We start from the raw sequence: 27,561 nt of genomic DNA on the forward strand, positions 1-27,561 counted from the left end.
AGCCAAGCGAGACAAAATTCCCAGATCCATGAACACGAACCCCTGTTCAAAACCCCGAGTGTCACTAGATGTAAATCTGATTCAGTACATATTTCACATTTGGTTACATGGGTCTTATACCGCCAATCAGCAGTCGTATCTGTCGTTATCGTGCTGGCATAATGACGTGTTTCATAGTATATTTTATAGTATATAGGCTATATCTGAAAAAAAGATGAAATTGATACATCAGTACCTTTAAGGTGTCAATTGAGCAGGGGGTAGTAATAGCTTAAACGACTAATAAATAATGTAAATGGTCTATAATGTAAGAAATATTCGCAGTATCATATATCTGTAAGTTTTATGGTCAGAACAATTGATACGAATAAAAGTCTCCATCACTCTGGTACGGGAAAATCGTGTATTCAAATGGGCCAGCTGATCACTGACAACAACATCCGAAAATGTCTAAATAAATCTATGATAATTTTGGTTGGTTTTGGTTTGGTAAGAGTATGCTTAACATTGGAATACAAACCTCATCAACAAACGTAAATACCTGATGATACATGATGATACATCCGATCCTCAAAATTACATCTGACTAACATCGGTACAGGAAGACAATGAGATCTGTCCCTGTACCCAGGTTGCATAAGCGCCGATGAAGTCTCGGTGGACTGGACCAGTTCAGTCACTAAAGGTTGTACTGATCCCACCTCTGTACTCACCATCGATGTCAGCACCCCAGTGCGAACACGCTGTACCACCGTCAGTGTCTCTGAGGTAGCGACCGCCGCCTCTGTCACCTCAGAGATGGACGGCTGCAAATAAATGCCAGAAGTGCTTGATATTTGATGATTTTTTAGCACAAAATTGGCCGTCATTTGGTCATTTTGAATCAGGGTGTGCACAAATTGTGCATATGAATAATATTATTGACTGGCTCTTTAGAGGCGTAATAATGCCTTGCAAAATGGGCATTTGTCGTCTAATTTACAACCCGTTCTTTACTCGATATTTAGGGCATTTCACAGTTTTTATCGCCTGAATTCATTCTTAGACCTCGAATTTAATGTACGGAGTGACAAAGGTCAGACGTCCTCTCCCTTATAACCCATAAATAAAATAACTGATCACACAAATCATATCCTATTTACACTTTATATGGCCAGAAATGTCAATGACTGCTTCATGCAAGTTTCAATTTATGTGCCGTACTTAAGTTCCAGAAATTAATCTCATTTATTTTAATTTAATTTAATTTAAAAATATAAGAAAGTGTTCATTTAATTATATTCAAGAGAACAGATACATCCGAGTATTTGCTGTTTGTTACCATTTCGAATACATGCATTAAAAATATATATTATTTACACAGCAAACTATTTTTCGATATCACAATCTACGAGACCTGGGAAGGAGAGCCACACTCTAGATTTACCCGTAAGTAAGCAAATTTATACGTTCTACTGTTCTATCTAAAGCAGTATATTGATTTTCTTGGGTTTTGTACATTACAATCACAATGTCTGACATCACAGTCTGCTAGAGAGATAAATTTAAGATATTTTTAGATATCATACATGTTCTTTTGTGGTATCACTATTATTAGACATACAGGGTGTAGCCATATTGCTGTCGTATACACGTATCTATTCTATTCATGTTTCTACAGCCGTTGAATAGCCGTCAAAGAATCAAATATATTTAGTTTTTAACTATCTATAATTATATGCACTCAATCTGACCCTTTTATCTAGATTTGTTTGGGATGCAATATTTTTTTAAACAATATTGTAACGTTACGTACTGCATAAATGCATAAACACAAGTACGGTATGATTGTCTGATTTGCAAAATACATCGATGTAATTTCTGGATTTCTTTTCCTGGTTGTTGACTCTTCACGATGTGCCTCACATATAACCTAACTTTACACCTCTTTGTGTATTTGCGTATGTTTGGTATTGCAATATGTTTGTGAATATCTCGTCTTTCGATGATAATTTTGAAAATTTTTAATGTCTATCGACCGTGTCCAGGTAATAATTTGTTTTGAATGTCGATCGTCGTTGGTTTTCCCATGCTGAGTTTAAGGTGCGTCAGTGGCGACATCTGTCTTTCAAGCCGAGACAGTACAAACATGGACCAATTCATGATTATCATGTTTAGTAATTTGGGGGTTGGAAACCCGGCATCGCTATTTTATTAAAAACTACATCAACATTTTCTCGCTTCTCTACTCTCGGACCCAAGCAGTCAGCATTTCCCTTTTCACGTAAATATTTCGATAATCATTACTGAAAGGAGCGATCGACCCTATATATAAATGGAACACAGTCCCGCTCCATCAGCATTTTTGGAACACAGTCAATTCACATTACATATGTATGATAAATTAACATAGACTAATTTGCTTTAAAGCTGTTTGTTTCTCTTCCACACGTCCATCCCAATTCCAAAAAATAAAATAAAATATTACATTTCATTCGATAAAATCAGAACAATAACCCAAATAACTACTCACATAACAGAGGACACAGTTCAAGTTCCCTTCGCGAACTATATAAAGTGGCATAAATTTGAAGTGTTGTTCAGCATTTAGATACAACATCAAAAGTTCAATGTAGGATAAACAACTTAATTCCTTTAGTCCCCCCCACTGAAACTCAATTGATAAATATTGATCATGTCGTCAGACTACATTCACCATTAAATACAAATTAATAATCGAACATTAGTATGGCATATCAGTTATTTCTAGGTCCATGCCCTGAAATTGACCTCAATTGACGCAAATATTTTCACCCGGGTCAAATCATTATCTCGTCTTGGATGTTTTGTTTTCATATTCTGTTATTTTTGTCCATGATTGGATAGAAAAAAACGAACTACATATACTCCATGATTTCTTTGAGTTCATTAAAAAGTAAAATCGTTTTTGTGGGATGGAAACCTTTTGAGGTCAAACTACTACCCCCCCCCCCATCCCACCCCCAAACTAAAGAAAATAAGTTTTTTATCTGACATCGATCGTTTGACGTTGTCCCTTAATGATAGTTAATACTCGTTGTATCCCCCAAATTGTATCATTAAAACCGTCATTTCGACCACTCCTGTGCCAGCAATCAGTGTTGGTGTTTTCAATGAGCGCGCGAGAAGAAAAACAATAGAATGCGGTCGTTTAGGCGATAAACGGTTGATTATAAAGTGATAAGTTAGGCAAGATGAGCACTGTAGTTCAAGTGATGTTAGCATCTTTATAATTTAGTTTTAACTCGTTCCAATATTTATTTACTCACTGTTTACTAAAATATAGAACGTTGTATGTGTTTTCACTTTCATGTTGGTTCTTCTGTTGATTTATCGCAAGCAACAACGTGATTTTTCACTTGGGATTTCCAAAAAAATAACATGAATCGTTATGGAATTAATACGCACAACATCTCACCATGTTTGAACTTTTAAATTGACACTAAACATGGTCTTTTATAGTAGCACTCGAGTAAACAAGACACACCTACTGTATTTGGACTGCACCTAGAGAAATCACTGGAAAAACACCAAGATTAGAACATCCAAATACACACAGAATAATCCCACAGGTACACAGCCGCTAAGTAGTAAACAAAAAAACACATGTTAGTCTCACCTCTGATCCAGGTGATCGCGCCCTCAAACAGGGAACACCTGAGAAAAAAAATATTAAAAAAATTTCATTGGTTCTTGCTAGGCATTTAAATTGGCTACGAGCAGCCATTGGTTAATTAGTGGCATTAGACCTTAATATACATACCGGGGTACATCAAATATGGTCATGTACATCCAACATCAGTAAATTATATTGTTTTATATATGAAGTACAGTTTATATATATTGGCTGGGTGCTTGGGAGAATATTCTTACCTTTCATTGGAAATATAGAAATTCAAAGTCAAGCCACTAATGCACTGAAGTATTATTTTTTCTGAGGGATACTGATTGTATTCTCAGTTAGGGCACAGGTGTGTATGGTGGTGGGAGGGGTGTGGTGTGCTGTAACATACATACAAGGCAGAGTATGACTAGTGTTACATACATGAAGTGACAAAAAGATCAGTACTGTTGAGTTGTAATATTTATTTTGTGTTCTGTTTTTTTAAATATTCATGTATTGATAAATAATTAAAAGTGGTCCATAAATACTAATATAATTAAATATTTCATCTATTTTAAAATCATATAACACTTGCTTTATCATTTTATTAATATACAATTGTATGTATTTATTTTTTTTAAATCTGGAAATAAATACATATATTTAGATACAATACCATTCAATGGACAAAAAAAGTGTTTTCTTTTCTGAAAATATGCCAATATGCCTGTTAATAAAAAAAATAATAAAAAATTGAAAAATACTGATAGCATCACTGAATGACACCCCCCAATATTGCATAAATAATCCCATTTTCACCCTATGAAACATTTACATATACCAAATATCAGTCTAGTGTTCTCAAAGAAGTCATGTAACGAATGGATGGATTAGTGAACTAAAAAAATATCACAAGAGTCATTAATCATTGTTTTAAATATAGTTACTTCTTTTCAAAAAACTGTGATAGTGACAAGAATGTTTTTTATGTTTGGTTACCCGTGGATGATCACAGTAATCTTCACTATGCAACTTCACCAATCCATCTATCCCTCCTCTGCTATAAGCCAAGTTCAAGTGACAAAAAGCCAGACCAGAAGCAGCTATTTTCTCAGCCATACACTTTGTAATTACCTTCTTACTTATTACACAATAGAAATTTAAGAGCGTTTATAATAAAATCAACAGAGAAGCTATGTTTACTAATATGGCTGATGTCAACATTACATTTACCAATCAATTGTTGAAGCATGTGTACATCATGTTTTGCATTGTGAGCACTATATTCAGTGTGTAAATAATCATTAACCAGGTTTTCTTCAGAGTAAGATGATCGAGGTGGTAACATTTCATGAAATACAGCGAGAGTATCAGAAAAGCAGCAATGTTCATGTATCAGTTTGTCTAAAAGACCATATCTTTGCACAGAACTAACCAGAATCCTAGCATCAAAATTTATACAGTTATGTGCAACTAACACGGAATTTAATGGAATCCATTCTATAAAATTCTCGAGAGCATCTTTCTGTGATAATGTTGGTACTAAATTAAAGTTATGAAACAGTTTACCACATGTATATGTCAACCCATTTTCTTTGGATGCTGCTGGATGTATTGGCTGACAGGGGTCAACATCCTCATCAAATATTTTACCATCATAAGATGTAGCAATCTGACAAATTGAGGAATCAATACCAAATGATGTTGTTTCAAGATCAAATACAACAACAGGAGAATCTTTAAGTATTTTTACTGGAAAACTTACAGGAGCATTAACTGGTTCAGGAATACATGTAATATCAATGTAATTTCTAATTGCAATTTGTTTCGCTCCTCTTTTAATTGTATACGTCTAAGTTTGTATTTTTTGTTTTCTGTCTGCATCTTTCTTTTTCTTGCTTTATTGTCTAGTTTTATTCCCCTCACATGTGAAACAATTCCAGGAGATAGTCAATCTTCTTTGTTAACACTACAAACATATGTGTATCCACTATTTTTCTGTGAAACTGCTGCTGCAATGCGGATATTTAAACTTTCTGATTTACTGTAATGTCTGTTTTTTGGTGCTTTAGAAGCAACAGTGTTATGAAAGCTTTCATTGGCTTGTGTTGAACTCATAAGAGAAAGTTTATTTGCACATGCAGCATAAATTTCAAAAATAGATTTTAAATCTTTACGCAATTCTACCCGAGAAAGATCTTTACCATATGGAAGACGTTTGTGGCAGTAAGTATCTGGCTGACGTTGGTAACCACACCATTTACGATCACATGATTCATGAGATTCAAATACATGGGGAACAATGGCAAGCAAGTTTTGATTCATTAAAGCTGCCCTACCTTTGTTCTGAGTAACAGCATAGGAAAAACATGTTTGAAAATACTTGATAACACGTGGTGTTAATATTTTGTGATTTTTTGAAAGTTCATATAGTTTATTTCCTAGACCTTTTTTGGTGTGGTTCATATCTGGTCTCTTTTCAATATCTTGGTTAATTTCTGTTCTTAGTTTATGAATGGTTGTTGTATCATCATCCATAGTTAAAGATACTGTTTTAGCACTAGTTTTGTTAATAGTTTTTACCACTTCAACAGCAATATCTCCTTCCATAGCTTTGGAACTCCCTGTCCAGTTTTTACGACAGTCATGTATTCTTGTGTTCATATCCCCATTTTCACAAATTTTGCATTCCTTTGAACGCACAGCATATCCCATAATTTACCAGTTGCTTCCCCTATAGCAGCACCATGACCTGACAGACTGTTATATTCTTTGCCAGAGCCAAGGCGCTGTCATGCACCATCAAAGAAAATATCAACTTGATTTTCATGTGAACTAAGTTTTTGTTCTTCAGTTATAGCTTTAACACACAGTCGTTTTGTAACATTCTCAATACCAACACCTGCTTCTCTTTCTCTTTTCTTTAATGTCTTGTGGTGTATACGCAGTATATTCAGTGAGGCAAGGAAGTTATTCACGTAAGTCTCTCCCATTCCACTGTGTACGATTCCTATGTTATGAAATAAGAAACAACTTAGATTCAACATTTTATAAGATTAGTTTTTGCTGCCCTACATTACTAAAAGTATGATCAACAATATATGACCATAAGAGGTTAATAATTGAGATGAATCCTTAGTTTGGCTGTAAATCTTACCGGTGGCTAATTTGGTATTTACATCAAATATAGGTAATCCTTGGTTTGATTTGGCTTTCCTATGTGTCGAACCTGTATACACATGGTTTACAGCACCACATCTCTGGCAAGCTAAATACAGTACACTACCAAGACCATATCATCTCTCTTCCTGGCAATCCATCAGAACAAGGTGTTCACAACACACAGCACAGGCTTTTAATCCCTCAGCTAGAACAGACAGCTGTACTATTCTGCGTCCAACATTCCAATTTATAGCACTTTCTGAAGTAACTTCCGTAAAGATAAATCACATTATCATTACAGTCATCATGAAAATTAATTTCATGCAATTTGCACTACTGTACTGGCTAACAGATATTGACAACAGTAAGATGTTAACATACTATCTGTGCTATTCATAGGAAATGTATGAATATTTACAGAAATAAAAAGAAACCATTATTCCAAAATCATCATTTCTAAAGGAGCCATAGGCAAAACTCTCTCACATTCAGATAAGGTACTTGTAAAAAATAACAATAATGAAAATGTTTAGGTCATGGCTTATTTTCAGAAAAAAACATTTATTGGGAGAAAATGTCCAAAAATATATATTACAATGTATTTAGAACAAAAATATTTGACACAATAACAAATAGAAAAAATAAAATTCAAGTATCTACTATAATATGCAAGCATTTTCATTTTAATTTCCTTAACAGAGCCGCAAGTTCATCATGTTACATGTAAATTTTTTTCTGAAGAGTAAACAGATGAAATTTCAATGGTTTAAATTTATAACACTAGGAAAATAAATAAATGGATTTCAAAACAGCATAATATAGAAAATATTTGAACATGCTGTTTATTCATAGTTAAAATTGTATCCCCTTGGTTATATGGAAGTGAGAGGACAATCATGCCCTCAAATTGGGAGTTTTGTGCGTATAGTTAAAATTACCAGTTCGCGGTTGAATGCACCTCGTCATAAATAATGAAAGCTGCAGACGACGCGACAGACAAACTTCGTCAAATATTTTTTTATCACAATTTCTGTATTTAGTGAAATTAGGAAAAAATAAACACTGTTTCCCCCAAAATAAGCATAATCCGATGTCCATAAAAACAAATAAAATGCGAAAATATATTGATTCGAGTTGTGGATACAGTTTCAGACGACTCAACCAAATTTTACGTCGCATACTGACACCGTACGTCCGTACCTGAATTTGATTCTAAAACTACTTCAGGAACTTTCTTATGTTAGCGGTTCGCCAGGATAACTGCCAATCTTCTTCTCTTCTCTTTCCCGGTCAAAAATCCTTTAAATTTACGTGCTTTCGGCGATCGCGAAGCGTACTTGCTTGTTGTGGCAGCCATCTTGAAAGTCTGCTTCAAATGCGAAGAACGTATGCGCAGTGCATTTCCGCGCATACAACCTTAATTATATTCAAGAGGACAGATACATCCGGGTATTTGCTGTTTGTTACCATTTCGAATACCTGCATTAAAAATATATATTATTTACACAGCAAACCATTTTTCGATATCACAGTCTACCAGACCTGGGAAGGAGAGCCACACTCTAGATCCTGACTTACTTGTAAGTTAGCCAATTTATACGTTCTTGCGTTTTTCTAAAGCAATATATTCATATTTTAATAACTGGTTTTCCTCGCGAAAAATGTTGTTGTTTTTACATTAGAAACCATGTCGAACATCACAGTATGCTAGAGAGATAAATTTAGGGTATTTTTTAGATATCATGCATGTTCTTTTGTGGTATCACTATTATTAGACATACATGGTGTAGCCATATTGCTATATCTATTCTATTCATGTTTCTACAGCCGTCGAATAACCGTCAAAGAATCAAATATATTTAGTTTTTAACTATCTATATATGAACTCAATCTGACCCTTTTACCTAGATTTGTTTGGGATGCAAAATGTTATTTTAAACAATATTGTAACGTTACGTACTGCCACAATAATGCATCAACACAAGTACGGTATGATTGTCTGATTTGCAAAATACATCGATGTAATTTCTGGATTTCTTTTCCTGATTGTTGACTCTTCACGATGGGCCTCACATAAAACATAACTTTACACCTCTTTGTGTATTTGCGTATGTTTGGTATTACAATATGTTTGTGAATATTTCGTCTTTCGATAATAATTTCGAAAATTTAAAATGCCTATCGACCGTGTCCAGGTAATAATTTGTTTTGAATGTCGATCGTCATTGGTTTTTTCATGCTGAGTTTAAGGTGCGTCGGTGGCGACATCTGTTTTTCAAGCCGAGACAGGACAAACATTGACCAATTCATGGTTATCATGTTCAGTAATTTGGGGGTTGGAAACCTGGCATCGCTATTTTAATAAAAACTACATCAACATTTTCTCGCCTCTCTACTCTCGCACCCAAGCAGTCAGCATTTCACTTTTCACATTTTGCAGTTTATATTGCCAGAATTCATTCGTAGATCTCACATTCAATATACAGAGTGACAAAAGCCAGACCTCTGTTATAACCCATAAATAAAATAACTGATCACACAAATCATATCCTAGTTACACTTTATATGACCAGAAATGTCAATGACTGCTTCAAACAGGTTTCAATTCACATTCCGTACTTAAATTCCAGTAACTAATTTCATTTATTGTCAATTTAATATACAATTACATTCAAGATGCCAGACACATTCGGGCTTTTCCTGATTTTTACCATTTTGAATACGCACATTTTCTGATTTTTGCTGGTATATGCAATAAAAATATATATTAGTTACACAGCAAACTATTTTTAGATATTACTGTCGAGCAGACCAGAAAGAAAAACCACACCCTAGATCCAGATTTTCCTGTAGGTTAGCCAATTTATACGTTCTATCGTTTTTCTAAAGCAGTATATTCATATATTGATAACTGGTATTCCTAGGGGAAAGATGTTTTTTATTACAAACATTACAAACCATTACAACACCTAAATTTGACACTTTGTTTTTTTCTGATGCGGAATAAATTATTTATAAATGTCCATCTCTGTTTGATTTTGTCGTGGCATATGGCTCGTTTTTACTATCACAGAGGGACTGGTTTGTGAAAAACCTTTCACAGATCGAGACGAGCCACTGATCATGACTCAATTTTGATGTCAAATGTTACCGGACCGACATGATTTTGGCAACGTTATTTCAATAAAAAAAACATAAAAAATGTTCTCGCTCCTCTAATCTCGGTCCAAAGGAGTCGGCATTGCCCTATTCAAAATAACGAAATAAAGCCATGCAAAATGGGCGTTTGTCGTCTACTTCAAAACCCGACTTATAATCAATATTTAGGGCATTTCACAGTTTTTATCGCCAGAATTCATTTTTAGATCGCACATTCAATGTACAGATTGACAAAAGCCAGACCTCTTCTCCCCCACAACCCATAAATAAAATGACTGATCACACAAATCATATTCTAGTTACACTTTATATGGCCAGAAATGTCAATGACTGCTTCAAACAGGTCTCAATTCACATTCCATACTTAAGTTCCAGGAAGTAATTTAATTTACAAATAGAAAAAAAGTGTTTTTAATTATATTCAATACATCTGGGCATTTCCTGTTTTTTACCATTTTGAATACGCACAATTTCTGTTTTTTGCTGGTATATGCAATACAAATATATATTAGTTACACAGCACACCATTTTTTAGATATCACTGTCTGCCAGACCTGGGAAGGAAGTCCACACTCGACACCCAGAATTACTTGTAAGTTAGCAAATGTATACGTTCTGGCGTTTTTTCTTAAATAATATGTTTATATATTAAGAACTACTTTTCTTTTTTTACATTACAAACCATGCCGGTTATCACAGTCACTTTAGGAAATATTTAGATATTATGCATGTTGTTTTGTGGTATCACTATTTTATATATTAGATATACATAACCCACACGATGAATCTATGGCGTATCTACAGTCGTGATGTAGACTATGGCCATTTGTTTATTGAATTAATGGATAGTTTTCAAATATGCTAATTTCAGTGTTATTACAAAATGTTGTTGTCAAACAGTGATATCCATTATATATATGGTTTAAACTTTAATTGTTCAAACAAATAAATCAACTGATTTGCCACATATATTATAGCCTAGTGGCAGTTTATTTGAACAAACGTTTTAGACTTGTCAAATGAATTACTATTTACACTTCCTACGTCCAGCACTTATACATAACAAATATTTATTTTTAATACTCAAAAGTGTGAAGAGGTGAAACACGTCATTTTCCATGGTACACCATTTAGCCACTGTTGGTGCTTACATCCACCCAAAATGTACATTTATACCATATTTCTAATAATAGCTAATGCTTTTCACATTCGAGGGGGGCAACGCCTTTTGTCTTTAGTCTGGTGGTTTTTAGAAATAATTGATATAAAATGTAAGGTGGTTTATGTTGCAGAATATGCCCATCTCTAAATTTGTATTGAAGGAATGTAAAATTTCATCGCAGATAATTTGTCTTATAGGTGGAGCAACAGAATAAGCACTAAGTGATGGAGCTGCTTTTGTCGTCTCTCATGTCATCCCCCATAAGTTTGATTCTTGGAATAGTGGGATCTCTGCTATATCTGTAAGTAATATATGATTTAGACCTGGATTGTAATTGTGTACACTGAAATTTGGTGATAATAAATTGGGATAATTTAACTTTGGAGATTTTAATAAAATATAATTGGAGAAAACATCAGGTCAAAGCAGCAATATTTTATTGCTACCAAATGTACATTGCTTTGTCATTTTGTATTTGTTATTGCTGTCCATGTCCCTAGAAAGTGTGCAATGGTACAAAAAGAATTCTCATTTCTTGGAACTATTGCAGTTTGGGATTATTCAGTGTGATTATAGGCCTCTCAATATACAGAATGATGTCACCAAACAGCGCCTTTCCTAATCAGGACAATAAGAGCGTGATAATGGTGAATCAGACCGTTCTATGACGCCCATATTTAACATATCTTTCATCTCCTTAATGACTATTTTTTGTCTATCAAAGGAGTTGCAAATTATGTCTGGAGACCGACACTTAAACCATCATCTGCTTGATCTGGTCTGTGGATATGCATGTTAACAACTCTACAGCATCTACTTGTGTGTTCGTAATAAAATAAAATGTTTCTCACCTGTATTCAAGGTCTTTCTCTCATACTTTTTTAATATGTTGGTATAGTATAATTTCAGTTTACCATTTGTGTCTATGCGATAGTCCACCTGCCCTACTCGCTCTTTAATTTCATATGGCCCTTGCATACGCAGTTCACCTACAGAAGTGGGCAACAAAAGCAAAACCTGGTCACCAACGTTTCTTTGTCAAAATGCAATCTATATCTCTCATTTAACTTCCTGCTGTGCAATCGGCCAGGGGGATTTCAAACAATTATCATGTTAAGTACATAGTCTTATTGCGGATGGCATCTGGATTGGTAGCCTCCTCTGTCCACAGACCTTACCGCACACTAGTTCAAAAAGTTAGAAGCCTGGGCCAGCCTGAACCTGCTCACAGTATGCAAACAATATAGGTGATATACACCAATCCCAATTCTTTTTGTTATTCAGTAAACATGTCCTTTAAAGTGGCACTAAAACAATTTAGCAGAACATTGCATTGTGAGTGATTATGAGTAGTAGTCAGCTCCTTAATTGACAACAGCCTACTCACCTCCCCAATCACATCACTCACAAACTGTAAATAGTAGTTCCGGGACTCCTAATCAACAATGCATATGCATAAGGAACAATGCATCAGCTACAACTTATGTTGCACTGATTGCATAATCGACCACAGTTATGATATAGTGATGACCAATTAAAGGGCAGTGGTGAGATATTTGTGGGAAATTTGTGTTGATAAATATTGATTTTTCCACAATCCAATGCGCTCTTCTAATGGGTAACACAAGTATGAGGTTAACCTGGGCGCGATTTGCACGAATTACCGCCGGTAAGTCCTTTGATACGTATATTTACCAATCACCTAAAAATACATAATTAAAGCTTGCTAACGTTTCAGTTTGTACTCATTTACCTGTACAACAGTCAAAGACGCCACCTTTGTTTATTTTAGACCCATATATCTCGCACATGCGTGGCGCAATGACTCCCACCCTTTAAAGTGCAAAGTTTTATTGATTCAACAAAATCCATCACCTTATTAAAAAGTATCGTACCCAAAGGGATCTTTCCTATTTCCCCTTTTGGATAAGTGTGTTGACAATGATGGGGAGTGAAAATGACGATACAGCAACCCTATTTTAAAGAGGAAATTGTAGATATTTGAAGTGCCAGTATTTATTTTCAGTACTTTTGTAGCCAATTCCCTTGCTCACATCAAAGTTGGATCACTATTTTGTGCTGCTTTTAACCCTTAGTTGTGATCAAAACTTTTAATGAAACACTTTGGACCTTAAGAGGGAATTTGGGTTTGTCCCTAGACCAAAACTGTGATCTTGTCTCTACCCCATGCACTACGTAAGTCAGTTTACTTTTAGAGAACACTTTTCCTACGGTCGTTTTTCCCACTGAGTTCGGATTTCTTCAATATTAACACCCTAGAAAAGGTATGTGACCTCCCGGAAAATTTACCTTGCAAACTTGGCTATGACCGTTTTCAGATATAAGTGTCATAGGAACTTCTGTTTGAACACCCCTTGCCCTTTCCTTGGAAGCCTAGCCTCATGAGGGCATGATGATGCTTCTCTGCCTTATTATTATACCATAAAGGGTATTCAAAACTGGCTCCCCTCCCAGTGTATTATGGTGTATACAATTCAAATTCTGCTATACCAGTCCTAATTCTAGATCCACCAATTAGTAAAGTGCCTTCTTCCTCACTCAATTGCGATGAGTGCACCTAAGAGCCAATATGTTTACCATCATCCATTGACCAGGATTTGGTCATGACCCAACTTATCATACCAGCAACACAGCGTTTTTGTACACATGTAGATGTATTGTGAATACCAGTGTACTGTCGATTTTCATCACAGCAATCAACGCAGGTAGCCATCTCACCCATAGTATTAAGGGCACTCTCTCCGACTTGCATTGCAACTTCATAACTGCAAGTGTATAGATACTGCTCTCTAGCAAATAAATCCATTAGTGCATCTACTGTATTTTTAATACCTGACGGTTCAATCCATCGTAGCGCCAAATAATGTTTTAGCAAAATTAATTTGCGTAGCCGTTTCAAACTTAGCAAGTCTAGATTGTCTGAATTGTCTCTTAATCCTTCCTCGGTAAGATGGTATACTTTTAGCATAGCGCATTTCACGCTCGCCCAATTCTTAGTCTACTCAACATCTAATGCAATATATATGCTTTACCTGACAATCGCCCCATTACATGCGACCCCCATACATCTTGGCTCCATTGGCATAAACATCCATATTCTCACATTGTACAAAATCAGGAAAGTCTTTAATATTAATTGCAAAAGGGGAGGTTTTAGATTTAGGTGTAGTTTTTCGGCTTTTTACATTACCCTAAGACAAGTTAACACAATATGTATGTCATAGGGAATATATGAAATATATGTTCGTTCTTTTGGCAGGTACTCAACATGGACATTCTCTACTTTCAAGAAAATGGGAGTCCGTGGTCCGACACCATGGGCACTGATAGGCAACATATTAGAGTATAGAAAGGTAAGGGTCATTTGTAGACAATACAGACATCTTATTGTTTTGTACAGCGGATCAGACGTCCTCTATGTCCTAAATGGAATCATAGAATATTGTATTTTATATTACAACTCGATATTGATTGCTTATAATTATTTGTTCTGCCAGGAAGTGATAGTTAAGCACTTAGAATGGACAAAGAAGTACGGAAAAGTGTGCGGGTATGTCTGTATTTGCGTATTTGGAAATTATTTTATTATTATTCAAATCATACGTCATGATACAAAATAACCAATCGAAGTATGTATTTGCAACTAGTCACAGTAAATGTCATGAAAAATTAATTTCGTGAATATTGTGTATCCGTAGTAAAAATATTGACGGTTCATACTATATTGTCTGTTGAAATAATTATATCAATTGTGATATCTATCTCATCTGATGATGCAATGATTACAACGTGCATATTCCCATTCGATGCGTCATTAAGATACAAATCTCAAATCAAATTTAAATTGATATGTTCTTGTATTTATGTTCCTCCTTTTTTTTGGAAATTTATAATTCAGAATCTATGAAGGACGTAGTCCAACGTTACTCGTCACGGACCCTGAGATGTGTAAACAGATATGTGTAAAACACTTTTCGTCGTTCAAGAACAGAAAGGTAATCACAAGCTGGATGCACACTCAATAAATTTGCGTCGCAAACCTGTACACAGAAGTGGGCTGTAACAGCTTTCAGTTTGTATAAGTAAAGTTAAAGCTTTATGAATGCACCGAACTTGAATGTAATGTAATGTTATTAGCCTCGCCTGTTATATATAATTATTGTTCCCGAGTCGCTGTTATTGGCCCAGATCGAAGGGTGTGGCCATGAACAGCCATTTGCGGAAGATAATATGAGTGGTTTAAAGTAGCGTTCATACAGTGCTTGGTTTGGGCCTGACAATAATTGCCACGTGATTACACAAACACATTTGCTAAATTTATGAATTCGAATGAGAGCTATTACTGCCTTTCTTATGGTCCGATCAAGTAAGAAAGGTTTGTGCATGTGATGTGAAAGCGCCGAAAAACCAGCGATAATTTAGCCTAGATTTTCTTTGGAAAAAATGTACAATGATGCACAAACGCCTCGGCATATATCCTCCGCGATTAATTGCTTTGTGTTTTCATTTATCCGGTTGAAAAACAGAATACACTAACATGAGTATATTGACGAAAATTGTCGAGTGCTCAGCGCCATAGGTAACAGAGCTATGCATATAATAAATCCCCAAAACGAGTTAAAATCACTTTCTGTGGAGTAACGCATTCGAATATATCATCCATCTGTAGCAGTTCAAGTGTCCCGTATGTTATGGCATCGGACATGCATTGAGTAATAAACGTGAGTTATTTAAAACAAAGAAAATGCCCGGAGGAATATGTAGGACAATTCCTCTGCAGAACATGCACAACTGAAAATCTATAAACTTAAGCCGCAGGCTCCACTCCTGGTGGTGCCCTTCCGTCAATTCCTTTAAGTTTCAGCTTTGCAACCATACTTCCACGCTGGGAAATCTAGAGCAGAATCGATGAAGTTGAAAAATAGAGCTAGCCGGAGCTGCGCTTAAAGTGGCAACAATGGCGGACTCTTGTAACGCGCGATTATATTTTTTTGAATATTTCTGAATAAGATTTATTTACAGTACTGTATACAACGTTCATTGCTACGTGGTATTACAATAGGTGATTTCCGTTCAACTGCGAGATCTCGTGAAATGCATGAAAGACGCGCGTCGAACGTCTGCCGCAAAAATCAAACGATTTGATTTTGAACTAGAATTTCTTTTTTTCGTAGCTCACATCGACCGGCCGATCTTCGACAGAGGAATATTGCTTTCGGATACCCTTACTTAATCGAAATTGTGTATCATCAAATGTGTACAGCTGTTTTTACGTTCGATTTCACGCATAACGCGTGATTCTCGCAGTGAACTGAAAATGGTCTATTATTAATCATAGTGTTATTGTTGGCAAGTGAGGTAACATTTCCCACTCTTGTCAAGAAAAATTTAATGAATATATTCTCGCCGTTATTATCTCAAAGATGCAATGGGTACCGAAAAAAGTCGCACGTAAACCAAATCGCACAAAACCAACTCGACGAATACGAGTTCGATTTCAAACACTGGTGATTTCGATCTTACGGTATCGGTGTTGTCGATTTCGATGTAAAAGTGTCGATGACGACCTTGATTTGTGGGTCATTTCAATACGTTTTCAAACTGAACGTATATATCAGCACTCCACACGCCTATGATTTTTAAAGTTAATCAGCAGTCTGTTTATTACCTATTCAAATACTTTATTTTTGACGTTACCGAACTCATCAACAATCATTCATTCCGTTTATTGAAATGAACTAACGTTACTCCTGGACAGGTATACCTGCAATAAGTAAAAAAAATGTCTAGTGAAATCCCCGCAAACCCCGTCCAACAAAATTGCAAAATGATTACATGTATGCATTAGAAGTACGTGGCCGGTACGATTATATACATTTTGTTGTTCGGGCGAGTTGGTTTTGGTGCGGACTAACCTTAAATCGTTTGCAATAACACGCCAACTATATCATGGAATTGCTATGGTTTCTTCCAGAACCATCGTCTAAATAGCAAACCAATGGATTCAGAGTTATTACATCTTGATTATGAGCGTTGGAAGGTTGTACGGAAAACGCTGACCCCTTCTTTCAGTCGCTCCAAAATGTCACTGGTAAGTGTTGTGATGTACACCTAACCAAATAAGTGTTAACGTCGTTGGATTAAAAAATTTGTTTGACAGAATATAATACTTCACAATATATATATATTTGTGTCTAGGCTTTACAAGCGTGCTCAAGTTGGCACCGAATAATCGTTAAATACAACGTCTTAATTGTGTCAACAGTTTTTAAACAAAAGTCATTTCGTTAGTAAAATGCAAACAATCACGAATTAATTTGTAATTTTATAATGACTAGTTGATTTCACTAACAGTATTTTAAAATTGAACTTGTAATAAGGTTCATATGTAGTAGGGCTCCGAAACAATAACAGATGAACCATTTCACAAAATAATTATAAGAATTTTATGCATGCACACTAGCCTTTTTATTTGTCCATGGACAGCAAATATGCCACTCAGAAAATCTAGAAGGATTTATATGTGACAACAAATTTGCTCATGAATATCATTGTACTTTCTAAGTTTGTTTTATTTGGCACGCACCCGAATTCGACATATTGCAGAATGTGTTTCAATAAAGACGATAATCACTTGATCGATTAAGGGGAAAATATTTCTTATATCTGATTTCAAAATTAAAAGGCCTTTCAACTAAAGCTTGCAAACAGTATAGGTACCATTTTAACAGTATTTTGAAAAGATACATATATGGTTATCTTTCAGTTTGTTTGGTGGTTATGTTATGGACACTATTGCAAGTGCTGGATTTGGGGTAGATGTTAGTTCGCAATCGCAACCAAAACATCCATTTGTGGAAAACGCCAAAGCGGTATTCAAAACTGGTGTGTTCCACCCGGTGTTTGCTATTGTGTGTAAGTACATATATGGGGGTTGTTAATTCACCTAGGTTTAAAACATCCCTGGAATATTTAGTTTAGTCTTGCACTGTACTTGGAATAAAGCAATTATAGACATCAATAATATCGCAATATTAAAAGAGCTTAACAGTCTCCTATATTGTCTTTTTTTCCAGTTTTCTTCCCAATTCTTACTCCACTCCTGAATTTGTTTAAGATTCCATTTATTCCGAAAAAAACTATTAGCTATTTTACTGACGTTATTGAGCAGGCTATAAAGTTGAGAGAAAGTGACGAGGATGCTAGCGAGGTAAGTGATATTAAGATCCATTTCAGTGATATTAAATCTGATAAACGAATCAGGTAACGTAGCGGCCTGCCTTGCATAATAGTTCTACATGACCTGTGAATTGCTTTGTCGTATTACTGTACTAATATTATAATGTATTATAATGTAAACTTTTTTCAGAGAGTTGACTTCTTACAACTCATGTTAAATGCCCACGATGTATATGATGAATATGTGAAGAGCGAGGAAGATGAAGAGGATGCTGATGATAAAGGCGAGAACGGAGAGGAATACATTAAAGATGACATGACATCTTCAGTTAATTCGTGTAAGAGATTAAGTAAAGATGAAATAATTGCACAGGTACGTTGAACACAAATTCCTATTCCATCTTCTTCGTAACTAAAAGAATCAGCACGACGAATTATATTTCTGTCTAAAACGATGGCCTGAATGATATTTTGGTAAAACATGGTGATCCAGAAGATGACTTCACGAGAAATGTTTTGTTGGCTCAGGTTTATTATATATATTATATATCCATTTTTATATCCTGCATCTGCATTTCCTTCTCTTCTCTTCCCTAAATACTTTATTTCACAAACCTTACATACTTCTACACTCTTGAACTAGTGTTCTATCTAAAATTCAATGGTGTTTCTAAACTTTCAAATCACTAATTAACCAAGTCATCAGTCATCAGTATGCTCGCCAGTCATGCTACTACCTAATGAATGATCTCATCTTATTACATCAGTCTATTGTCTTCCTGGTTGCTGGATATGGAAGTATCCACGCCGCGATGTCATTGGTGTGCTATAATTTGGCAACCAATCCGGAAACGCAAGAGAAGTTACAGAGAGAAATTGATGAGGTCATGTGTAACTATGACACTGTTGGATTTGAGGCAGTCAGCAAGATGAACTATTTGGATATGGTAATTTCAGAGACATTCAGAATATTTCCCCCTCATCGCAGGTATGTAGTGATATTTATAGTAGCAACCATTTGACAATTTTCAAAATCATCTATGAAACGTTGGGATTTATGATATTTTCATATTTCAGAACCAGCCGATTACATTTTGGCTATGTGACATTAATTTGAGAAGCATATTAGTTAATTCTGCGAAATGGGAGCTCTGAAGATTATGCTCAATACAGTTGCATTACTAGGAATATTGCATTACCTGAGCGACGATAACTGTATTCGTATTATATGTTCTTTTCTTTAACTTGTACTCATAGACTGATTCGCGAATGCAACCAAGACGTTAATATTAATGGGATAAATATCCCCAAAGAAATGACTGTGGTCATCTCTCCTTATGTCATCCATCATGATCCAGACAATTATCCAGATCCAGAGAAGTTCATCCCAGAAAGGTGTGTATAAACAAATTTACAAAAATAGTATATTATTTTCATTTGGTCTTTCAACGTGCTGTACGTGTGGGGTAATGACAAATTATATTTGAGTTGTGATCATGCAATGTTTGTTTGCGTTCAACAACACGCTGTTTCGAGCCACCATTTTTCTATAACCAAAACGTTTCTTCTGGAATGCATATTGTTAGATATAGGCTCGTAATTTGCGTGTACTTATATTTATCCAATTGTGATGTCTGAACAAAACTTGAACGTCATCAAAGCGGGGGAATCGTCACCTACGCATGTGTCAGGTGGTCTAGCGTGTCATTGTTTACAAACAAGCGTCTACCCATGAGCCTTTGCGTTCTTAGCGTGTGTTGTTATCATCGCTTGGAACTCAATTCCCGCGCGTGCTCAGGTGACGACCCTCCTGCTTTAAATAAACTAGTAATAAAATTATTCTTTCACATACTTCTTCATTATAGATTCACTAAAGAAGAGAAAGAGAAGCGACATCCATATGCCTGGATACCGTTTGGTGCTGGACCTCGTAACTGTATTGGTATGAGATTTGCATTGATTGAAGCAAAAATTGGATTGGTTCGTGTACTGCAGAAGTTCACCTTTGAACCCTGTGCAGAAACTGAGGTACATACCACGTGATAAGGAATATATCTATTTCCCCCACTTAGGCGGTTATATTTTAGCTGGCGTGGTTTGTTCTATAAATTATATTTTATATTTAATTATTGTCAAGAGAGGGTTTCTTTTAATATAAAGACTAATAGTATAATTGTATTTAGATTTTGGAAGAGGTCAGGATTTTATTGCCATTTTGGTTGTTAAATCATTCAAACCTAAAACGTTTATCGTCAACATTCATAAAATACATAAGTAGGGTTACATTTATTGAAACATGAACCACTCGATTATATGTTTGGGAGAGTTGGTCCAATTGCTATGAAGATATGGATTTTTGGATGATTCGTCACCATTTTAGGTATAACTAAAATGGTTATGGACAAATTTTCATGACATTTATGTTTACTTTTGCAATGAAAATCAATGAATTAGATTTTGTCAGAGACAATTGAAAATAGTGTTAATGCAGACATAATTATAATTAAAACAAGACAAAAATTCATGGCGCTTGCAGAGAGAAAAGTGCAAAATATAAACACACACAATCAAATGGAATAAAAACAACGTTCAAACTGTAAATACAATGGATTATTTATTTATTTATTTATTTATTTATTTATTTTTCATTTACAGAATCCTCCTGTGTTTGGTAACCAACCTAAGGTGTCTCCACCAAATGGTATTAAACTCAGAGTTAAATCACGAGAATGAAATCATTACTTCTTAGTTTAACGATGATTTGTGTCTTATAACGTATATTATATAATGTTTTTGTCATTCTTTAATAGTGTATGCATGCACAATATAGCTAGAATTATAAGATGTTTGGATGGATGTAGTTAGCTGAGTTTAAATATCATCACGGTGTTATGATAGCGACTTTACGTTTGCACATTCGGTTCACACCGACGCTGTTGCACTATTGTATGGAATCAACAACTTTCATGTTTAGGGTAAAGAATAAGGGTATAAACATATATTCAAGGAATTTGATAACTAGATTGTTTACTTATTATATTTAGTAGTGGCAACTTTGCAAGGCTTTAACAGAGAGACACATGCCTTGTAATCACGTGATCGTGCCAACGACGGTGGTGATTGGCTGATCGCATGTTTACCCTGTCACGCCTTGGAGACTTGACTTTTAAGATAGTTAAGATAGAGATTGTGTAACCTTCTGTAAGAGGAGAGAGAGGGGGAGGAAGAGAAGGAGAGAAATGGGTGAATAAAGCTGGACTTATACTGCACAATATAGTTACAATTATAAGATGTTTGGATGGATGTAGTTAGCTGAGTTTAAATATCATCACGGTGTTATGATAGCGACTTTACGTTTGCATATTCGGTTCACACCGACGCCGTTGCACTATTGTTTAGAATCAACAACTTTCATGTTTAGGGTAAAGAATAAAGGTATAAACATATATTCCAGGAATTTGATAACTAGATTGTTTACTTATTATATTTAGTAGTGGCAAGTTTGCAAGGCTTTAACAGTGAGACACATCCCTGGTAATCACGTGATCGTGCCAACGACGGTGGTGATTGGCTGATCGCATGTTTACCCTGTCACGCCTTGGAGACTTGACTTTTAAGATAGTTAAGATAGAGATTGTGTAACCTTCTGTAAGAGGAGAGAGAGGGGGGAGGAAGAGAAGGAGAGAAATGGGTGAATAAAGCTGGACTTATACTGCACAAAATAGTTACAATTATAAGATGTTTGGATGGATGTAGTTAGCAGAGTTTAAATAGCAACACGGTGTTATGATAGCGACTTTACGTTTACACATTCGGTTCACATCGACGTCGTTGCACCATTGTTTATAATCAACAACTTTCATGTTTATGGTAAAGAATAAGGGTATAAACATATATTCCAGGAATTTGATAAATAGATTGTTTACTTATTATATTTAGTAGTGCCAACTTTGCAAGGCTTTAACCGTGAGACACATCCCCGGTAATCACGTGATCGTGCCAACGAGGGTGGTGCTTGGCTGATCGCATGTTTACCTTGTCACGCCTTGGAGACTTGGCTTTTAAAATAAAGAGTTTGTAACCTTTTGTTAGATGGGGAATGAAGGAGAGAAATGGGTGAATAAAACTGAACTATCTGTAATGAACTAATGTGTATTCCTTTGGGTCGAATCTTGTATCTCTACCTGTAAGTGTTATCAGCCAAGCGAGACAAAATTCCCAGATCCATGAACACGAACCCCTGTTCAAAACCCCGAGTGTCACTAGATGTAATATCTGATTCTGTACATATTTCACATTTGGTTACATGGGTCTTATACCGCCAATCAGCAGTCGTATCTGTCGTTATCGTGCTGGCATAATGACGTGTTTCATAGTATATTTTATAGTATATAGGCTATATCTGAAGAAAAGAAGAAATTGATACATCAGTACCTTTAAGGTGTCAATTGAGCAGGGGGTAGTAATAGCTTAAACGACTAATAAATAATGTAAATGGTCTATAATGTAAGAAATATTCGCAGTATCATATATCTGTAAGTTTTATGGTCAGAACAATTGATACGAATAAAAGTCTCCATCACTCTGGTACGGGAAAATCGTGTATGCAAAAGGTTACTTGCTCGAAAACTACTATGACGCAGATTTCGGGACGTGACTGCGTTGTGTGATTTTTTGTAGATTTCTGCGTCAGCGATCACGTAAAAATATAACGGAGACAGGCCTTCAAGTCTTATGGAGGTAGTGAAAGGTATTTATTAACTTAACCAATGGCAATTCCTGCATAGAATGACGCCATATTGGGAAGAAAATTTAAAATACGGACACATACATTAATAGAATTCTCACTTGACAGGTTGTTGGAAATATGCACTGCAAATGCACATATCAAATAGTCACAGCAGTTTCTCAAAATCATAGTTTCAGAGTACACAGCATGCATCCCAATGTATTTAAGCTACTTGGCAGAGAATTACGCCATATTGGGATGAAGCCTGTACAGAGTTCACCACTTGAGGGCGCTTTCCCAATATCTGCTCATATCGAATGCATTGAGTCAGATACTTTGTAAAGGGTTAGCATACATTAAATTGTGTTTTTTTAAAAAAAACAAGATTGTTACATAAAAAATAAATAAAAGGAATAAATAAGAAATAAAAAGTTCATGGTCATATATGGATGGATTTTGATAAAAAAAATATAGTGGGAGAAGTTCATTGAAAATTGAAATGATGACTATATAACGTAAAACAATGGTTTGTGTGTGAACAATAAAATGTTTACACGCTCAGTGTACAAGTTTCTTCAGGCCATTTCCCTAAAATATGTGACAGCAGGTTTTAATCAATTCGTCAACAAAGAACACAAAAGATTGACCCGCACTTTGTTGGTGGTCCACGCTGAGCCAAAACGCTACTTTTTAGACCTTACCACATAGATTTGTAAACACACAGCTGCCGTTAAAACACTCCAGTAAACATAATCTATTAGTTCATGGTATCTATTGAACTGGAGTACTAATCATGTCCGGGGAATTCTTTTAAAGTTTGAATCTGGGTGACAAGTCTCAACAGGAACGTCACCGGGCAATTTCCACGTAATGCCACATGAGTGCATTTATATGCTATAACAGTCTCTCGGACCTTATGGCCCTCGCTTGAAAAATGCCTTCGGCATTTTGTTATAACACCTACAGCGTTTGAAAATAAGTGACTCTTTATTAGGCCCGAGAACTGTCGACAGTCAAAAAAAAATCATTTCACAGAAAAAGTAAATGAGCACATATGTTTTCACTTCACTTAAAGTGGTGGAAATTGCTTTGACTGTAATTAAAAATAACGACTACAAGTACTTTGGCAACTTTCTACCTTCTAATTAAACCTTTCACTATTAGAATCCAGCGAATATGCAAAAATAACAATTAGACGTATTGTATTATAGTAAATATCCCTACAACCTCAAATTCGCTAAATTTAAACATTGTGAATACTTTTTTCTCATTACTGACCTCACAAAATAAAGGGGAATCTTTCAAACCCAGGGATTGCACCAAAGAATCATGGGACGCTATTGTTTATGTTCTTAATCTATTCTATAAAACGCAAAGGCTCATGGGTAGGCGCTTGTTTGTAAACAATGACGCTCTATGGTCATCTGACACGTGCGCAGGTGACGAATCCCCCGCTTTAACTACTTTCAGTTGCAGACAGCTAATACGTCTTTTCGACAAGTTGTTGATTTTCAGGCTTTCCAAATTTATACATATCAACTGTTCACGTAAGTTTTCAACGAACATTTCCGGTTTTCGACGATTACAACATTTCAACTAATTTTAACAATGTCTTTTTCAACTTTTCTTCCTTTTTTGTTATTAGTATGCAACTGAAAATCAAATTAACGATTACATGCATTTTGACATCACGAATCAGGCCACAATGTAAAAATGTAAATGTAGACAACATGTAATTTTGACTTATGAAAAGCACGAGTTAGTTGACTGGCTGACTGGCTGACTGGCTGACTGACTGACTGACTGACTGACTGACTGACTGACTGACTGACTGACTGGCTGAAATTGAAATATATAATAAATGCAAATGCACATATTAGATCGTGGTAAGTGAGTTCATTGAAAATGGAAATATGAGTGTCTGCATAAATCAGTTCATGGTAAGTGAATTGCATCTATTCAAAGGTAATGTTGATACATCAACTATTCAGCTCGTGTGTACGCAACATTTGCGTCTTTCTAATCAATCGATTTTTTTCTATCGCAAACAATCCTGAGCTACAGCCAACAGATGTAAAAAAAAATGCACGATAGCATTACACACATTTACAGGATCACTTCATTTGGCTTTGCACATTTGTATTACGAATACGAATTGAATTTTTACAAATACAAATAAAAATTTCACAAATACAAATATTAACACAAATGAAGGTTTCATAACCACACATGGAGATTCTACAAGGTTTTGTGAATATAAATATGTAATTTATAAATATGAATGTAACTTTTTACACATAAAATACTCGGCCTTCCATAACCGACGGTAGACGGCTGATTCTAGTCGGCTGACAATTTTACTTTTACCACAAGGTAAAATTGCGGGTAAGACGCTGATATAAGGCTCACAGTGCTCCGTGGTCACAGTTAAAAGTCGGCCGACTGAGAGCGAGTATAATTTGTTGCAAAAATACAATCTTGGTATTTTCTTTATGAGTAGACTTCTACCTTAAAGTATCAAAAGGTGTGCAGGTTTTATTGTAGTATGCTCACGGAAAATGCTCGTTTTCCCCCTGTTCTTCCCACGGTCTTTACCTTAAAATGAACAATATGTGGCTTTGTTAAAGTTTGTATCACTGTCAGAGCGCCCTCATAGAGTATCCATATCGAGGCAATCCCATGCTGCCGGCCGGAAGTTTGAATTATTGACTGGAAGTTTGTGATTGTGTGGACGTCTTTGTTTTTCTTGCTTGACCAATCCCTGTACTTTCCGTTGCACAATGAGCGACTGGGAGGAGGAAATATCCAGTGATACAGCAGTATACGGTGGTAGTTATGATGAAACTCCACAGACTTCAGGATACAGAGGTAGCCGGGGTAGCCGTGGCGCATTTGGTCGAGGCTTGCGTCGAGGGACTTCGTCGTCATGGAATGGTTTGAACTCAGGCCAAAATCGTTCAGATAGTTTTAAAAACTGGAGGGACCCTCAGCCGGACAGTTCGAACTGCTCGACACCAGACTATATTCGGCCGAGAGAATACGGCCAGTCTGGTGGATCACAGTTCCGTGGCCGAGGACAAGGGTTCGGTCGCGGTGCTGGTTTTGGTAGCCAGCATGGTGGATTCGGGTCACGATCCCGTGATGGGTCAAATGCCAAAACAATTCACGTACAAAATTCCGAAGTCGGAAAAATCATCGGTAAGTGCCTTATAATACTGGTATTTCTTGTTTCATAAAGACGGTGGGTGGGCAACAGTTTCGAAATGTACCAGGAAATGTAACAACTGTTTTTACTGGTAGTTCAAATACAAATGTGGTTTCACAGTCAATATATTTGTGTATGCTGCTTGGATTAGTAAATAAACAAACCCACTGAAAATATTATCACTTGTAACCAAAGTACCGTAAATGCATTACAAGTTCACTGGGTTTTAATTTTGCTATTTTCGCCGATAAGTAAAATCCGCTAAATGAAATCTTATGTGAACATGTAAAATAACAATAAAACTTGTTTTTTCCTTAACAAATTCTTGAAATTAAAACACAGTGAATGTGCTCAAAGCATCAAAATAGTGAAATTAAATGTCAACGAAAATAATTGGTTTTACAGTAATCTCTGCCGATACTGTGAAGTTACCAAAGATTCAAAAGATGGGGTTTGCAAAGCGAGAGAACCACAACATCACTAAAAGTGCTAATGTAAATAAGTGACTCTGTGAAAGAACTGGTTAAGTGTCACTTTTGAAAGGAACTATAAACACTTTCAAGTTCTAATAATTTATAACAGCAAATTTTTTTCTGCATTATCAAAATTACATATTTTTTTGAAAGTCAGCGTCTGTTCATTTTTAATTTTTGTTTGATATTATTAATTTTTTATTTGTGGCCAACATAGTTTGTCATGTTTATTTTTGTGCCAGCAACTTACCATCAGGGCCAGTATTTTTTTCCATGCAATCCTCACAAGTTATCATCCCATTGTGATCATATATGTCCTATATAAGTATTGTTAGTTTGGTTTTATTTCTCTGCTAGCAGAATGGTTCTAAATTAACCTAGTGAGTGGGTAAAGTTACCTAGAATGTCTAAATAAATTCTTTCACAGACTTGTGAATTTCAAACCAGGGGAAAGCAGTACTGAGATCATAAATAGTGACTCTTAGCGAAAGTTGATGTGATCCTGTACTGCCCAAGTGCATACTTTGCAGTATTCTCTTGATGACTCTTTTTCCACCTTGTAGTAATAATTTAATGAGAGATTATAATATACTAAAATTGTTTTTGAAACGTGCAAAGATTTGCATCTATTGACTATTTCTGTCAATAATAAACAATATAAACAAAGAAACAATATAAACAAAGAAACGTGACATCATTAAGCGTCATTTGGCAATGAGTTTACCCCATATATATAGAAAATTTGAACGTTCAATGAGTCCTGATACAATTTGAAATAAGTGCTTAAACATCATTTTAGGAAAGAATCATTTCTATTGTTGTTGGTGCTGGATGTATATTATGAGGTTA

General features: G+C 35.5%; 2 protein-coding genes and 1 pseudogene across 3 annotated transcripts in view; 2 read left to right on the forward strand and 1 right to left on the reverse strand.

The window, feature by feature from the left end:
- Positions 1-524: 524 nt before the first annotated feature.
- LOC146731596 (uncharacterized) lies at positions 525-6,337 on the reverse strand. Its single transcript, XM_085492944.1, has 4 exons — positions 5,668-6,337; positions 4,856-5,398; positions 3,638-3,675; positions 525-806 (listed from the first exon to the last, which is right to left on the reverse strand). The coding sequence occupies exons 1-4, from the start codon at positions 6,335-6,337 to the stop codon at positions 525-527; spliced, it is 1,533 nt and encodes a 510-aa protein (XP_085349070.1).
- A 1,905-nt stretch (positions 6,338-8,242) lies between these two features.
- Positions 8,243-22,450, forward strand: LOC146731597 (cytochrome P450 3A29-like; annotated as a pseudogene). Its single transcript, XR_014927080.1, has 13 exons — positions 8,243-8,364; positions 11,303-11,406; positions 14,386-14,479; positions 14,624-14,676; positions 15,025-15,121; positions 17,101-17,217; positions 17,893-18,041; positions 18,203-18,336; positions 18,496-18,678; positions 19,073-19,293; positions 19,563-19,700; positions 20,171-20,333; positions 20,961-22,450. The product of XR_014927080.1 is annotated as a cytochrome P450 3A29-like (transcript).
- Positions 22,451-25,814: 3,364 nt separating this feature from the next.
- The window catches only part of LOC146731598 (putative ATP-dependent RNA helicase DDX43), a 28,996-nt gene continuing 27,249 nt past the window's right edge, over positions 25,815-27,561 (forward strand). The window contains exon 1 of the mRNA XM_085492945.1: positions 25,815-26,232. Coding sequence (XP_085349071.1) covers positions 25,815-26,232 — 418 coding nt within the window. The remainder of the gene's footprint in view (positions 26,233-27,561) is intronic.

This window comes from Saccoglossus kowalevskii, chromosome 18 (genome assembly GCF_978046115.1).
Source record: "Saccoglossus kowalevskii chromosome 18, keSacKowa6.1, whole genome shotgun sequence".
Lineage (NCBI taxonomy): Eukaryota > Metazoa > Hemichordata > Enteropneusta > Harrimaniidae > Saccoglossus > Saccoglossus kowalevskii.